The sequence below is a fragment of the Hyaena hyaena genome, unplaced genomic scaffold (assembly GCF_003009895.1).
Source record: "Hyaena hyaena isolate Hyena2069 unplaced genomic scaffold, ASM300989v1 scaffold_58, whole genome shotgun sequence".
NCBI lineage: Eukaryota > Metazoa > Chordata > Mammalia > Carnivora > Hyaenidae > Hyaena > Hyaena hyaena.
The window spans coordinates 4,003,312-4,019,928 of NW_024080689.1; the positions used below are offsets into that span (position 1 = coordinate 4,003,312).

At 54.4% G+C, this 16,617-nt stretch overlaps 1 protein-coding gene across 1 annotated transcript; it reads right to left on the minus strand.

Annotated features, from left to right (window-relative positions):
• Positions 1 to 94: 94 nt before the first annotated feature.
• TNFSF12 (TNF superfamily member 12) lies at positions 95 to 8,081 on the minus strand. The gene is made up of 7 exons (XM_039231471.1): positions 7,414 to 8,081; positions 7,238 to 7,285; positions 6,587 to 6,668; positions 5,865 to 5,918; positions 5,743 to 5,778; positions 944 to 1,068; positions 95 to 818 (listed from the first exon to the last, which is right to left on the minus strand). The coding sequence occupies exons 1-7, from the start codon at positions 7,570 to 7,572 to the stop codon at positions 567 to 569; spliced, it is 756 nt and encodes a 251-aa protein (XP_039087402.1). The 5' UTR covers positions 7,573 to 8,081; the 3' UTR covers positions 95 to 566.
• Positions 8,082 to 16,617: the final 8,536 nt, after the last annotated feature.

Here is a 16,617-nt window from a genome sequence, read left to right on the forward strand (position 1 = left end):
TCTCCCTCTCTCTGCCCTTCCCCCCCGCTCGTGCACTGTCTGTCTGTGTGTCTCTCTCTCTCAAAAAAAAACGTTAAAAAATAAAAGAGAGAGAGACCGTGGCTTATTCTCTTTAATATTCACTTATCAACATTTTGTCACAATAATAATAAAAATAATATCTGTTTTAAAAATCCACAGGGAATTATGGGGAAGGGGCTCGTCTCGCTCTCAGCCCTCACGTCTGCGAACGCCCGGCCTCGCCTCAGTCTCCCTGGCGTCCAGCCCCTCTTAGTGCCTGAAGAGGCGGTTGGGGACCCATCCTCACCCAGAGAAGAGGAGACACAGTGTCGGGGGGCGGGGATGTGGCCGGGGCAGGGAGTCCGGAGATAAATGGGGGGGGGGCTGTCGAAAGACCAGGCGTCCGGGAGCTAGTGAGGCGTGGGGGTCAGAGGAGAAGGGGGTTATCTGTGTGGCATGGAGACACGTGACCAGTCCAAGCAGCCCTGCAGGGGGGGGGCAGGTCTGGGGCGAGGAGCAGCGAAGGGTGGGGCCCGGGACACCACGGGGGGGGGGGGGGGGGGCCCTCAGTGAACCTGGAAGAGTCCGAAGTAGGTGAGGAAGGGGGCGGCCTTGAGATGGGCCCAGGGGAGGGTGCGGATCCGCAGGGAGGACCCCGGCCGGAGGGGCAGCAGCCCAGACACGTGGCAGAGGCGGACCTGGGACCCCGGGGAGCTGGCAGCCGTGGCCGAGAACTCTTCCAGGCAGCGCAGAGCCAGCGCGTCGTCCACCAGCAAATCCAGCTTCAGGTAGACGGCCTTCCCCTCGTCAAAGTGCACCTGGGGGCAGGCGGCACAGCCTCGGTGACCCAGGAATCCACCCCCCCCCCAGCCCCCGCCACCGCCCCATGACCCAGACCCTTGTCCCAAAGCCCCGGCTCTCCCCGGACCCAGGCGGGGCTTACCTGACAGTACAGGTAGTAGAGCCCAGCCCGAGTGACCGTGAACTCCCCGCTCTGGCGGTCATAGCGCAGCGGGCTGGAGCTGTTGATTTTGGCCTCCTCCCAGCCACTCACCGTCCCGTCCACACCTGAATGTGGGTGTTCAGAGATTGGGGAGAGTCCCTGGACAGGACTTCCTCACACTCCCCAAAGGCCCGCTGGACCCAGAAGGCACGTTCGCGGCCCAGGGCCCGGGCAGAGCCGCGGCCCCCGGAGTCTGTAGTGTAATAGGAAGTCCCGTGAAGAAATGCACCGTGTGCGTGACCAGAGTGGTCAGGAGCGACATGTCACCAGCCACTTCTGGGAAGAGCCAGATGGAAGGAGAGGCGTGGTGGGGGTTGATATTTTGTGTCTTTTTAAAATACTTTTAAAAATATTTATTTTGAGAAAGGGGGAGAGATCACAAGTGGGAGAAGGGGCAGAGGGAGGGGGAGAGAGAGAGATTCCCAAGCAGGCTCCAAGTTCACTGTAGAGCCTCTCAAGGGCCTCGATCCCACAAACCCTGAGGTCATGACCTGAGCTGAAAGCAAGAGTCGGACGCTTAACCAACTGAGCCACCCAGGTGCTCCTGTGCCTGTTTGTCTCTTTTACTTTGAGAGCGTATACAGTACTTGGATCATGTATTACTTGGATTATTAAAATTAAAAATAACAAGGGTCGCCTGGGGGGCTCAGCCGGTTAAGCGTCTGACTTCGGCTCAGGTCATGATCTCAACAGTTCATGGGTTTGAGCCCCACGTCAGGCTCTGTGCTGACAGCTCAGAGCCTCGAGCCTGCTTCAGATTCTGTGTCTCCCCCTCTCTCTGTTCCTCCCCTGCTCGTGCTCTGTCTCTCTCAAAAAATAAGCATTAAAAAAAGAAGCGGTACCCAAGTAGCCATCAGACAGTGAAAGCAAGAGAATTTCAATGGGAAATTATTCAGCCACAAAAAAAAAAAATGCTGTGGGGGCCCTGGGTGGCTCAGCTGGTTGAGCATCCGACTCTGGATTCTGGCTCAGGTTGTGATCCCAGGGGTCATGGGACTGAGCCCCGCATCGGGCTCCTCACGGAGCGTGGAGCCTGCTTGGGATTCTCTCTCTCTCCCTCTCTCTCTGCCCCTCCTCCCCTCAAAATAAGTAAATAAAAATAGAGTGTAAATGGTCAAATTATATGGACTGTGAAGTAGACCTCCGTAAGGCTACACCGAAAAACAAAATCTAGAGCTAGAGCGGTTACAGATTGCAGAGAAGGTGACTGGGGACAGGGCAGAGCCTCAAGTGGCTTCCTGGGTCCTCTCAGTACCCCCCACCCCGGCCACCCTGGTGCGGCCAGTCGGGAGTCGGACCTGGCTGTCACCTCGTCGCCACGGCCCCCCGCCTCTTCACAGCAGCCGTGGCCGTTGGGAAATCATCCGGTTCAGTTACGTGTGTGCAAGTGTGGGGTCCCACCCGGTCTTACTGTCTACTGTGCCACGGCCCCCAGGGCTGGGCCTGCTCTGAGTGGGAGCCCAGGGGATACTGGTGGGAGGGAGGAGGGGGGAGGCGAACGCCCCCCCCCCCCCAGGTCTGGCTTCCTATGGCTCCAGCGGCTGCTGTTCCACATCGCTCGCAGCTTCCGGGGCCCTCACCCTCCGCCAGCCCCGCGCTCTGTCCTTGCTAGTTTCGTAAGGACGTCGTGATGCTCACCGGGCCTTCTCCTGCCCACCTATGAGGGACCCTAGCCTTCCCCTGCAGACTCCAATCTGCACGCTGTTTCCCGTCTCCCCCCACCCCTACCCCGCTCTCTGCGCCTCCGCCATCCGAACAGCGCAGGCACCGCAGTCTCATCCAGACCCAAACTGCCCTTGGCCCCTCCACCCCCACCGCGCCTTCTGTCTCTGTTCGCACGTCTGGCTCCGGGCTCCTGTCCCCATGGGGCACCCAGGCCTCCCTGTCCCTCCCCAATCTGGTCCCCGCCACTCTCACCGGGATTCTTCTCAGCCTCCTTCCTCACTGGACTACCCCCCCCCCGCCCTCATCTCCACGTGGGGTCCCCTGCTCCAGCACATTCCCGACGCACAGCCACAGGGAGTGAGGTTTTGAAAACGCAGATGGGAGCCTGCCTCCCCTTGCTTTGACCTTGGGATGACCTACAGGCTGCCTCGGTGGCCCGGCTCCATATTCCGGTCCCACCTCGAGTCTCCTGCTCTCCCGCTGGCACTTCCCTTCCCCCACACTGGGCTTCTCCTGGTCGCCCGGCCTCACCATACAGTCACCAAACTCAGGGCTGTGGCACGAGCGGCTCCTTCCCCCGGAACGCCCTTGACCCCTGGTCCATCTTACATTCGTGCTTCACGGCCCAAACCACCAAAAAGTCGTGCGTCTTCCTCTCTGCCACCGCCTACCTCCAGCGACTTTCATCCCGGGTCCTGTCCCAGCCTAGGGTTCTTTGCAAATCCCTCGGCCTGTGTCCGCTCCTAGGCAGTAACTTTTTCTTGCAAGCAGCTCTGGGGATCATCCCCCGTGGGTGCTCCCCCCCGCCCCCCGCCCCCCCCCCCGTCCTTACCAACAGCAGGCGCCCATGTGCGTGTGTTTGGTCAGCACATGAATGAAGGTCTGCGCAGCTGCTAAAATAAATAGCCCATCTGGAGGGGAGGAAGGCCAGCCTGGGGCATGAAGTGTAGGGGGAGAGGAGGGAGGGCACGCCCCACTGTGGAACCAGCTTGAACAAAGGCCGGCTGTGGCCAGCGGCCATGGCGTGCCTGGGACCACGATGTCACTCCGGGCCACAATCACAAACCTCACATGGACATTCACAGCCTCGCAACCTTCTTGCTCTTCCCCCCTAAGCTCGCTCTGAACTCACCGAGATGAGGATCCTGGACCATCTCTCCTCACCTCCCGCCCACCTTCCTCATTCTCCGGAGGGCCTGGAAGTCATCAGGCCAGGGCTCCCTCGCGTCCCCCCCACCAGCACTAAACACTGACCATTGTCACAGTCTCCAGTCACCCTCTTGCGACGAGGGGATGAGGTGTTCCTCTCTCCGTTCCGGAAGCCACCCCTGGCCCCCTTTCTGGACGCCGCCCTGCAGGCTCCTCCCTCCCACCCATCCCCCACACCAGGCATGTCCAGGACACAAGCCCACGCTAGCTGGGTTCAAATCCAGGCTCCACCACTGGGTATCCTCATGGCCTCACACAGGTTAAGTAACCTCCATCTATCGGGCCGCCTGGGTGGCTCAGTTAAGCTTCTGACGCTTGGTTTTGGCTCAGGTCATGATCTCACGGTTCGTGAGATCGAGCCCCGCGTCAGGCTCCATGCTGACAGCGAGGAGCCTACTTGTGATTCTCTCTCACTCTCTCTCTCTCTCAAAATAAAAAAACTTAAAAAAAAAAAAAAGTAACCTCCATCTGTGAAATGGAGTCAATCAGAATATCTTCCTTTTAGGGCTGTTGCAGAGATGAGATGAACAGAGCACTCAGTAAGCATTAGCTAAGTAAGCGTTGCTGATCACCAGAAGGACTGCACTTTTCCTCCATCCACATCTCCCTCCAGTGACTGTCTCAGAGAAACTTCTAGAAAGGGTTGTCACTGTCTCCAACTCCTAGTTCCCATTTTCTCTTAACACAATCCACGCTGGCTTCCATCTTAACTGGGCCGCTGACACCGCCCACGTCAAGGTCACCAGCTGACTTTTAAGGTTACCAAACCCAGCATCACCTCATGTGACCACTCAGCCGCACTGGGCACAGACGGCCACACCCTTCGCGGGGAGATGGCGTCTTCTCCCGGATCACAGGATGCTCACCTCCCGCATTTCTTCCCTTCGGTCTGGCCGCTTGGCTCAGTCTCCACTGGGTTCTCTTCTGCCTACTTCTGGGACGTCCGAGAGCCTCAGGACTTCACTCCAGGGGCCCTTCTTCCCCACGGCGTCTCATCCAACCCTATGGCTCTAAATAGCATGTCTCTGGCCATGACTCCTGACCACGTCCTGACCCAGCCTGACCCAGCCTACGGTGTCCAGCCTGCTATTTGCGGAAGCCACTGGCTGATTATTTGTTCACTTGTTGAGCGGGACATCTGAAATTTAAGGGTTCATTTACATACCTCGCAACCTATTTCTCCCCAGGTTAACCGCACCCTAATAAATGACATCATTATTCCCAAGTTCAAAACCTAGGAGTCATCTGTGACTCCTTCCCTTCCCCTCCCCTGCACAGCCGACTCCTAAGCAAGCCGCTCTCTTCAAGCCACACACCGAGTCCATCTCCTTCACTCCATTTCGGAGGCCAGACCCCCCAGACCAAGCCACCTTCGTGTATCGCCCTCCGGCCTGTCGCATGGAAGGACATTCCAGGTGAGGGAATAGTGTGTGCAAAGTCCAGGAGAGGCACGCTGGCAGGGAGGGGTGTCAGGCCAAGTGTGGGAGATGTGTAAAAGTGTGCAAGGAAAAGAGGCTGAGATCAGAGAAGCAAAGAAGCGATGATCAGAGTGTGAAGACTCGTGGACTATGGGGAGGGCGGGGGGAGAGGAGGGAAGAATCAAATGTGTTTCTGGCACGAGAGGGAGCCCTGGTGGTTGGGTGGGGGCCGTCTGCCGGGGTTCCCATGCCCAGGGTCACAGACAAGGGCCAGGTTTGGGAGCTGAGAGAACAGAGCTCTGAAGATTTTCTTGAACTGACTTCTGGGGTTCCCAGGCTGAAAGCAGGGAGGGAAGTGGGAAGTGAGAGGTTTGAGGGGCCCCTTCTCCAGGAGGCAATGCTGTGGGGGGCAGGGGAGAGCAGGGGCAGGTGGGGGTGGGGTCTCACCGGCCTGCGCTCCGTCCTGTCCCGGTCGTGGGTGAACTGTAAGACACGGGAAAGGGTGGGTGAGCCCCGGCCTGCCCCTCCACCCCCCGCCCGCCCTGGGCATGGCTCCCCCCATCACCCACCTTCATAGTGGGCTGCGATCGCTCTGCGAGCCCTTGCTTTGCGGCCTTTAGGTGCTGAGAATCAACGAAAGACAGAGGGGTGAAATAGCGCCCCCTACGCCTGGGGGCCCGATAGCCAGTCTCCAGCCTAGCATCTCAGAAGCCTAGCACGTTCCTTCTGGTCCAGGCTCCCGTCCTCAGAACACCAGGCCTTATCTTGCTCTATAAGTAATGACCAGATCGTTTCTCATCCAAACTGAGCCGTTTCTGGGAGCAAAGGCTTTCCATTAATACTCACGCTGACCAAACAGCTGTAAGCTGGGACAATGCTGGGCAGACCCATGGTCATTCGGTCATCCCATTCAGAAGCCCCTTCGTGGATTGGGGCCCAGGCCCCTGACATCCCCCTGATGGTCTCCAGGGATGGTCTTTCCTAACCCCAGACCATCCCTCCTTCGTATCTGGCGTCGGGTTTGAAGTGAGAAGCAGGCCCATGCGATGCAACAGGCTTCAGAGGCAGGGCCAGAATTCTAGGTCTGAGCGAGCCTCAAGGGTTAGCTGCATGACCGTGAACCTCCCCCGCCCCCAACACTGTCTGTGCCTCAGTTTCTCCATCCCGCCCGTTGGTGAGGTGAGCCGTTTTGGCTCTGCCCACTTCCTGGGGCTGTTAGGGCGAACAAAAGCAGAAGCCGCAGCAGCGACACTGTTCTTACTCCTGAGGGTGGGGTCGAGGGGGGGCTCACCGCTTCTGCGAGGCCGAGGCCGAGCCAGCCGCTTCAGGAAAGGCCCGAGATCGCGGCTTTCCTCTATCCGGAGATTCAGGTCCTAAGGGAGTTAAAGGCAGGGCTAAACCAGGGTCCTTCCTGGGGACCAGCAGAGGCGTAAAGGGAGACCGACAGGGGGCTCCGTCACGAGAGGCACCAGCCGGCAGCAGGCACAGAAGCCTTGGGGGGGGGGGGGGCGAAGGGGAGGCAAGGTCCGGGGGTCAGGCCCCGGTGCGCACCGCGCCCCTTCCAGCCGCCCAGCACACAGAAGCGGCACAGACCCCCGGGCGCCATCGGCACATGGCACACGCGCCCACACCCAGCCAGTGTGCGCGGTGGGCACACACATCCCGGGCATCCCTGCTCCTCCTCCGGCGGCGGCGGCGGCGGGCTCCCCCCACCCCGTCTCAGACCCCTACTTCACCCGCGGCCAATAAACACTCTGTACTCGGGTGACACGGACCCCTTGCACGCAGCCGTCCCCCCCATCTCCCCCTCACGTACCCGTGCACGGCGGTGCACACCCCCGCGCACACGCGCGGCCGGCGCCACCAGGGCACACCCCGCACCCTCCGCTCGCACCCGCTCCCCACGCCCAGCGGCGCGCGCCCGCCCCCCACGGCCACTCACCGGCGCGTCCCGGTCCTCCTCCGCCACCAGCTCCCCCTGGGAAGGCTCCTGCCGGGAAGGACGCAGCGTCACCCAGCCGTCCTTCCACCTGACGCCGCGCCCGCCGCCCCTCGTCCCGGCCCCGCGCCCTCCGCCCCCCGGGGCCCCGGGGAGGGCTGCGCCGCGGGGGGCCTCACCTGGGCGGCCGGCGGGGGCCGGGTCCCCAGGCTGAGCGCGGCCACCAGGAGGCCGAGGCAGGCCAGCGCCAGGCCCAGGCCCAGCGCGAGCGGGGCCAGCAGGGCGGTGCCCGGCTCCCCCAGGAGCCCCCTCCGCCTCGGGCTCCGACGGCCGGCCATGGGGGCGGGGGGCTGTGCCTGCCTCGCCGCCCCCCCCCTCCCGGGGCCCGCGGGGGCGAGGGAGGGGGAGCGGGCGGAGCGGGCGGCGGCGAGGGAGGGGCGAGGGCGCGCCCGGGAGGGGAGCGCTCAGGAAGCCGGACGCTGCTCGCGCGCCGGGGCGCGGGCGGCCGGGCGCGTGCGCCGCGCAGACCCCGGGCGGAGGCCCCGCGCCGCCGGCCCGTGCGCCCGCGGGGCCGGGGTTGGCGGGAGGGGCCCCGGGCCGGGGGGGGGGGGCGGAGGAGGAGAGAGCGGGGCGCGGCGTGCGGGGCCGCCTCCCCGGCCGGCGGCGGTCGGGGGGGTCGGCGGGAGTCTGGAGAGGCGGCGGGACCCCCCGCGCCTCCGACGGGTCGCGTGGATTTCGGGCTCCGGACCGAGGTCACCGCGCAGTGTGGCCGCGGCCAGAGCAAGTTTGGACTTTTATCAGCTGCACCGCGCGGGACGGTACTTCCGTGCAAGTGATGAGAGAGCTTAAGGCCAGCTGAGGGCCGAGCGCAAGCCAGCGCGCCCCCCCCCCGCCGACCTCCCCCCACCCAGAAGGGATGTGTGCGAGATCCCTCCACACGCCCGCTGCCCAAGAACAAAGGAGACGGAAGAAAAACAAACGGTTAACTGATAGAGATCACAGTCGTGCGGTCCCTAGTCTCCACCACTTTGCAGATATCTTTTCGGAAATACAAGCAAAAGGCAACCTTGTCCGTAGCCTCATGACCAGCGCCCTGTAGACTCCGTTTCCTGGAGCCCAACGTCAGCCTCCCCCTTCCTGATGTGCGGAAAGGAGGCACGAAGGACAAGACAGGTAACCTTAAATGTCCTTAAAGCCCGCAGCCCGTTGACAGACCCTTGAGGCAAATCCAGAGGAGAACGTTCCTCCGGGAAGCCCCCCTGGCCTCAGGGTGATGCCTCACTAGAGGGCAAACAGTCCCCTTGGGCATCTCAGAGGCCTTCTGGAAACCTCTCTTTTGGCTTTACCTCCCCCAGCTCCTTAGTATGTAAGCAGTGAGTCTTCACCAGCCCAGGGCGGCTCTTTCTGCCCGGGGGTCCCCCGAGCTTGCATATAATCACCTGGTTTTGCCCCAAAGACCTCTCGAGAATCTCTCTTGGCTGTCAGCTCAGCTCCGAACCCCATCACAAAGGACTGGAAAAGAGTCTGAGGACATCAGGAACACGGGTCCTGTTTTCACTACTTTGGGCACATCAGTTGGTGGGCAGTTAAAGCGCGAGCATCTGGCAGTAGGGTTACGCCATCCTCCGCCCCCAGATGGTGAGTTCCCCAAAAGCTGTGTCAGGAAACACACGGGCCGCTTTGGCTAATCCCAGGGCTTTGGTGAGCTCAAGGCTCCAGGCTCTGAGCTGTCAGCACAGAGCCCGACGCGGGGCTTGAACCCACGAACCGTGAGATCATGACCTGAGCCGAAGTCGGACGCTCAACCGACTGAGCCCCCCAGGCGCCCCTAGACCATCTTTTCTCAATAGGCTTCAAAGGGCCCTCATTCTCTGGTATCCCTTATTTATTTATTTCTCAGCTCTCACAATTTGTACTGATAGATTTGGCTACGATCTCCCCATTTACGTTGGAAAGTATAAAATTACATATTTTCTGGCTTCTGCTTCTAGAAGCGTCTGTTTCTAGAAGCTAAATTCTACGAGGACTTTATTCACTATGTTCCCAGCACCTTGGCAAATGCTGGTTCTCCCCAACGTCACTAGAACGACCTGTTGATAAGACAAAGCAGACTTTATTGCTTCCCCTTCAAAGGTCCAACACCTTATAGGGAGATGGACAAGCCCATGATATTTATGGAGACCTTGAAGTCTGGGTCATGCCATGCTGGGGTAGAAGAGGAACAGGGATTGATTAGGGTAGGTAAGGGTTATGGTGGAATCATGGAGAATTTACACAACAAAGTGAGAGGCCGGGGAGGGGCAGAGAGAGAGAGAGGGAGACAGAATCCGAAGCAGGCTCCAGGCTCTGAGCTGTCAGCACAGAGCCCGACGTGGGGCTCGAACTCCTGAGATCATGAAAAAATGGTTTTGGGGGCGCCTGGGTGGGTCAGTCAGATGAGCGCCTGACTCTTGGTTTCGGCTCAAGCCATGACCTCATGGGTTCATGGGTTCATAAGTTCAAACCCCACATCGAGCTCTGTGCTGACAACCTGGAGCCTGCTTGGGATTCTCGCTCCCTCCCTCTCTCTCTCTCTCTCTCTCTCTCTCTCTCTCTCTCGAAATAAAATCAACTTTAAAAAATAAATAAGTAAATGCCAGAATAAATGTTTTTTTATTCTAGCTTTTGGGGCGATCTACACTCTGACAGCTGACCATCAGCTCTCCCCACCCCAGGTGAAACTCTTCAGTTGCCGTCTTAGCCCATCCTAATCCCCAAAGGATTTCTAGGCAGAATTTCCAACCAGAGAGAAACCTAGAGGAAAAGTAGTATAATTTACACAGAAACCCAGATGAAAAAAATAGTATACACACCGGCAGAAGAGACTCACGATACCCTGGTAGTTTGTTGATATTACCAGCGGTCACCGTGCTTATGAGGAGAGCCAAGAGCATGCAAAGAAAAAGATTAAAAAAAAAACAAAAAACAGGCACTGGAGCAAACAGAGATACATACGTAACTCATCTGTGTTTCACGTTCTTGCACGTCCCAAATACCGTGTTTTTTACAAACTCAACGTTTGTGGCGGCCCCGCACAGACCAAGTCTATTGGCGCCATTTTCCCAACAGCATTTGCTCGCTTTGGTGTCGCTATGTCACATTTTGGGAATTCTCACAATATTTCAAACTTTTTCACAATTATACTTATTATGAGGACCTATGATCAGTGATTGTGACTTGCTGAAAGCTCAGATGATGGTTAGCATCATTTTTTTTCATTTTTTTTAAATATTTTTATTTATTTCTAGGAGAGAGAGAGAGACAGCGTGAACAGGGGAGGGTCAGAGAGAGAGGGAGACACAGAATCGAAAGCAGGCTCCAGGCTCTGAGCTAGCTGTCAGCACAGAGCCCAGTGTGGGGCTTGAACCCATGAACTGCAAGATCATGACCTGAGCCCAAGTTGGACGCTAACCGACTGAGCCACCCAGGCATACTATGCTGGCATTTTTTAAGCAATATAAGCTGTCGGTTACTAGCTATTGCACATTTAATAGACTACAGTACAGCGTCAGCATAACTTTTAGATGCACCGGGAAGCAAAAAAATTCATTTGACTTACTTCTTGCAATATTTGCTTTATTGCCATTGTCTGGAACGGAACCCACAATATCTCTCAGATATGCCTATAATTCAGAGTAAAAAGAGAACCATGAATATACTTAAAGAGATTCTTTTTTTAAAAAAAAAAAAACAAGTGATGGAGAGATGTGCATCTTGTTTTTTGGTTTTTTTAATGTTTATTTATTTTTAAGAGGGGGAGGAACAGAGAGAGGAGACACAAAATCTGAAGCCGACTCAGGGTCTGAGCTGCCGGCACAGAGCCCCACACAGGGCTCGAACTCACAAGTCGTGAGATTATGACATGAGCCGCAGTGGGAAGCTTAACCAACTGAGCCACCCGGGTGACCCGTTTTAATTGTTTTAATTTTTTTTTTTTAGTAATCTCTACACTCAACATGGGGCTTGAACCCATACCCCAAGATGAAGAGGTGCACACTCTTCCGACCAAGTAAGCCAGGCGCCACCAGAAAAATAAACTGTTTAATAGAAAGATTAAAAAAACAGAGTTGAGGAGCACCTTCCTGGCTCAGTTAGTGGAGCACGTGACTTTTGATCTCACGGTTTAAGTTTGAGCCCCATGTTGGGTGTAGAGATTACTTAAAAATAAAATCGTTAAAAAACAAACAAAACCAGCGAGGAAAACAACTCTCTAGAGCAAAAAGACGAAAAGAGGGAAACCAGGTAAAAAAGATAACAAACGCAGAGGACCAGTCCAGGAGGACTATCTGGTTATTAGAAATCCCAGACAATGAGGGCGCCTGGGTGGCTTAGTCGGTTAAGCGTCCGACTTTCGCTTAGGTCATGATCTCGTGGTACGTGGGTTCGAGCCCCGCGTCGGGCTCTGTGCTGACTGCCAGCTCAGAGCCTGGAGCCTGTTTCAGAGTCTGTGACTCCCTCTCTCTCTGACCCTCCCCTGCTCATGCTGTCTCTCTCTCCCCTAGAAATAAAAATATTAAAAAAAAAAAAAAAAAAAAGAAATCCCAGACACTGAATTTGAATAAAATGGAGGGAAGAATGATATCTTTGGAAAAAGTAAGAGAGAATTTCCGGAACTGAAAGGCTTGTTTTCATTCCAGAAGGGCCTATTGGGTCCTCAAGCTAATGAATGAAAAATTATCCATATGTAGATCCTTCCTCATGAAATTTCACAACATCGAGAATAAAGGGAAGATGTTAAAAGTTTCTAAAGAGAAAAAACAAATCATCGCCAAAGGAACAAGAGCCAGAAATGACTACATCAATGACATGGAATCTCAGAAGATGAAATGGAGAAACGCCTGTGGATTTTTTTTTTAAGTGTTTATTTATTTATTTTGAGAGAGAGAGAGAAAGAGTGCTTGAGAGCAAGCGAAGAGGCTGGGAAGAGAGAGAGAGAGAGAGAGAATCACTAGCAGTCTCCACACTGTCAACACAGAGCCCAGCGGGGGCTTGATCCCATGAACCGTGAGATCATGACCTGAGCTGAAATCAAGAGTCGGACGCTTAACGACTGGGTCACCCGGGTGCCCTGAGAAATGTCTGCAGTTTTGGAACGAGGGCCTCAGCTCCCTCCATGTTGGCCTCCAATGTCCTAATTGATGAAGTTCTTTCAGCTCATCTCTTCACTCGGGCTAAAGACCCTGCAGGCAGAGCATCCCCAGAGGGGAATCAGCCACCCCCTCGAGCCATAGGGACTGCCTGCAGGAATGACCCGAGGACAGTGGTCCATCCGCCTGACCTACACTGCCCCCGGCCCGCACACGCCGTCATTATCCCAGTTTTCCTTACGTAAACCTACAGGTCTTTCGCAGTCTCTGAGATACTATCTGTGGCCTTCTTGGTGCTGGCCTCGCTGAAATAAAGTCCCTTCTTGCTTCACCACCACTGATCTCTCTGCCTTTGGGTTTTGTCACCGGAGAGCAGCCGAAACTGGTCTGGTTTTAAATAGCTTTATTTTTTTTTTAATATTTATTTTTATTTATTTTGAGAGAGAGTGCATGCACATGAGCAGAGGAGGGGCAGACAAAGAGGGAGAGAGAGAATCTCAAGCAGGCTCAGCACTGTCAGTGCAAAGCCCATTGTGGGGCTCGAACTCATGAACTTGAGCTCATGACTTGAGCCGAGATCAAGAGTCAGATGCTCAACCAACTGGTCACCCAGGTGCCCTGAGGTTTTAAATAAACTTTATTTTTATTTTAAAAAAATTTTGGGGCGCCCGGGTGGCACAGTTGGTTAAGCATCCGACTTCGGCTCAGGTCATGATCTCGCAGTTCACGGGTTGGAGCCCCGCGTCGGGCTCTGTGCTGACAGCTCAGAGCCTGGAGCCTGTTTCAGATTCTGTGTCTCCCTCTCTCTCTCTGACCCTCCCCTGCTCATGCTGTCTCTCTCTCTCTCTCTCTCTCTCTCTCTCTCTCTCTCTGAGAAAAAAAAAAAAAAAAACATAAAAAATTTTTTAATGTTTATTCATTTTTGAGAGAGAGAGACAGAGCATGAGCAGGGGAGGGACAAAGTGAGAGGGAGACACAGAATCCGGCTTCAGCCTCTGAGCTGTCAGCACAGAGCTTGACGCGGGGCTTGAACCCATGAACTGTGCATTCATGACCTGAGCCAAAGTCGGATGCTTAACCAACTGAGCCAGCCAGGTACCCCAAGAAACTCTTCATTTAAATGAAAAGTAACACTCGGTGTGGACTCTTAAAAAGAATTGAAAAGAAACGAAAAAAGAAAAGAATATCTTTATATGATATTTAATTGATTTTTTTTTTTTTTTTTTTTAAGTAAGCTTCTTGCCCAGCACAGAGCCAAATCCGGGGCCTTAAGTCAGGACCCTGAGGTCAAGAGCTGAGCTGAGCTCAAGAGTTAGCAGCTTAACTGACTGAGCCACTCAAGTGTCCTAACTGACACACTTTTAATTAATGATCTTTAATGATTGAAACATTCTGGACTGTAGGAGTGCACACAGGAAGTGGGGCGCAGAGAGCTAGAGCGTGACCGATATTCACACAGCCATGGTCACAAGTACCGCTCTTCGGATTTCAGCTTTTAGACTCACCCTGTAGAAAATTCCAGAACACTTGGTGATGGTTACAGGAAAGATCATTATACTCAAAACCTTGACTTTTTGACTGTGAGGCAAGAAGCGGTTGTATGTGGAAGTGGAGAAAGATGAGTTCTGAGCTGGCGTCTCTCGCCTCAGACACGATAAAATTTGAACAATAGAGCCTTACCTCTATAGCAGAAATAAGTCCTACAAAATCAAAACCATTTATACAAATAATCATCACTGGAAAGAGTGGACGAGGAAGTAGGGGTGGGTTAAATGTCTCATGTTGTGTGTTGGAAAGTCAATATTCACGAAAGGCAATATAGAAAGAAATTCAAGTTCACACATTTTAGCTACGGTCTCGGAAATAACTTCCAGAAGCAGCAGGGGCAGGAATCGTTAATGGGGCTTGTCTCTGGGGCGCAGGGGTGGGGCAGGGTGGGACGAGGTGGGAAGGGGTGAGGCACTGTTGTTTACCATGGAAATCTCTGTTCTGCTGGATTTGCTGTCAAGTGAATGCAGCACTTCGGTTTGTAGAAGGAAAAAAAATTGCCACACACACACACAAAAAGCAGGAAGCCTTGCTGAGCAGGGGGGCGGTGGGGAGAGCCATGTGGTCTCCCGCAGGCCTGGGATCACACCTGCTAATGGAAAAAAACAGGGATTGGACCCTTGGAGACAGCACGTCACCCTCTGAGCCTTCAGCTTTGGCTCGAAAGATTAATTCCGTACGTTTAACCTTTTCGCTCTTGGATTGTGGCCAATACGAAAATTAACTTGCATTTTTTTGGACACCGACTGGAAGCGACTTGGGAAAAGAGGGAATCGTAGGAAAAATACTGAAAGGAAATCTGTCACGGATTTGTTTTCTGGCTTTTTATGCTTTTCTTCTCAAATGTTCTACCCTTATAATGAGAGCAAATAAGGCTTTTGGGGTTTGGTTGTTGGTTGTTTTTTTTTTTTAGAGGCCCAGTTTGATTGAGATCGCTTATGTGCAGAGAAGGAACTTCCCACGGTCTGTAGGGCTGGGGGCTGGGAACGTTCTGCTGGCCTCGTATTTTCCGTGCCAGCAAAAGTTTGTTGAATGTGTTAAAAAAAGACACCACAGGCTCCAAATGGTATCACTCAGAGTCCCCAAAGCAGTGCTCTGCGCAACATCTCTTTAGTTTCAACCTCCCCCAGAATGAAGTCCTAACGTCACCCAGGGATTTGGGGTCTGGCCAGACAAGCCGCCACCCCCGCTCCTCATCCCCATCCTTCGAAGAAGGCTGAGGCCCTGTGTGCAATGAGACACCTTGCTCTCTGCTCGTCCCCTCCCCCCCCCCAAGCAGGCTTGCCTGTAACAATCCTTCCTTGTGCTGGTAACTCCCACCCTCCTCCTATAAAAAGCCTTCTGGTTTGTACTACCTTTCAAGGGTCTCTCTCCTTGCTCGATTAGGTCCTGCTGCCCCATTCGTGAATCGTTTCTCCTTAATGAAAACAACGAGAGCAGCAACTCACTGCAACTCTTGATCTCTGGGTCCTGAGTTCAAGCCCCACGTGAGGCTTAAAGATTACTTAAAAAGAAAAAAAATGTCGGGGCACCTGGGTGGCTCAGTTGGTCAAGCATCAGACTTCCGCTCAGGTCATGATCATTGTTCATGAGTTCCAGCCCCGTACCAGGCTCTGGGAGGACATTACAGACCCTGCTTCGGATTCTCTCTCTCTCTCTCTCCTTCCCCTCTCTACCCCTCCCCCACTTATACTCTCCCGCACACTCTCTCTCAAAATAAATATTTTTAAAAGAAGAAATTAAAAGTAATAATGCCAATGAGATCTTCAAATTTACTTGGTTGAATTTGGTTTTTTAACAAGAGTTTACATAGACATTCCATAATTGATCACTGAATTCACCCTAGAGTGTTTTACATTGGGAATGCTTTATAATGTTTTGTTTTTTGTTTTTTTTTTTCTAGGAGAGAGAGAGAGAGACAGCGTGAGCAGGGGAGAGTCAGAGAGAGAGGGAGTGACAGACTGAAACAGGCTCCAGGCTCTGAGCTGGCAGTCAGCACAGAGCCCGACGCGGGGCTCGAACCCACGAACCGCGAGATCATGACCCAAGCGAAAGTCGGACGCTTAACCGACTAAGCCACCCAGGCGCCCCTACATTGGGAATGCTTTAAAAGAAAAAAAAATTTTAATTTATTTATTCAGAGAGAGCACGCATGCACGCGTGCACACAAGTGGGGGGAAAGCAGAGAGAGAGAGAGAGAAAGAGGGAGGGAGGGAGGGAGACACAGACTCTGAAACAGGCTCCAGGCTCTGAGCTGTCAGCACAGAGACCAACGCTGGGCTCGAACCCATGAACTGTGAGATCACGACAGGAGCCAAACTCAGACACTTAACCCACTGGGTCACCCAGGCGCCCCTAAAACTTTTTTTGTTTTTTATTTATTTTTAGTAACCTCTACACTCAACGTGGGGCTCGAACTGACAACCCCAAGATCAAGAGCTCCATGTTCCACCAACTTGAGCCGACCAGGTGCCCCTGTGAGGCTGAGAGTTTTGAATGCTGGACACTTGTTTTCTAGAATGTGTAAAGGACACACTCACTTCTGCGCGTGTCTCCTCTGATCTTGGCGCTACACAGCTTTACTTCCCCCAGCAGATGGTTTCCACCCAGCAACCAATCCTGCGACACCCATGTGATGGGGTTTCGGAGACGGGGGTTCGGAGCTGAGCTGACAGCCAAGAGAGATTCTCGAGAGGTCTTTGGGGCAAA

Coding starts and splice junctions, on each gene's coding strand:
- TNFSF12 (XM_039231471.1), bottom strand. CDS start 7,572: ATGGCCGGCCGTCGGAGCCCGAGGCGGAGGGGGCTCCTGGGGGAGCCG. Junction 5,779..5,864: donor GATCGCAGCCCACTATGAAG/GTGGGTGATGGG, acceptor CGTGTCTTACAG/TTCACCCACGACCGGGACAG. Junction 819..943: donor TCTACTACCTGTACTGTCAG/GTAAGCCCCGCC, acceptor GCCTGCCCCCAG/GTGCACTTTGACGAGGGGAA.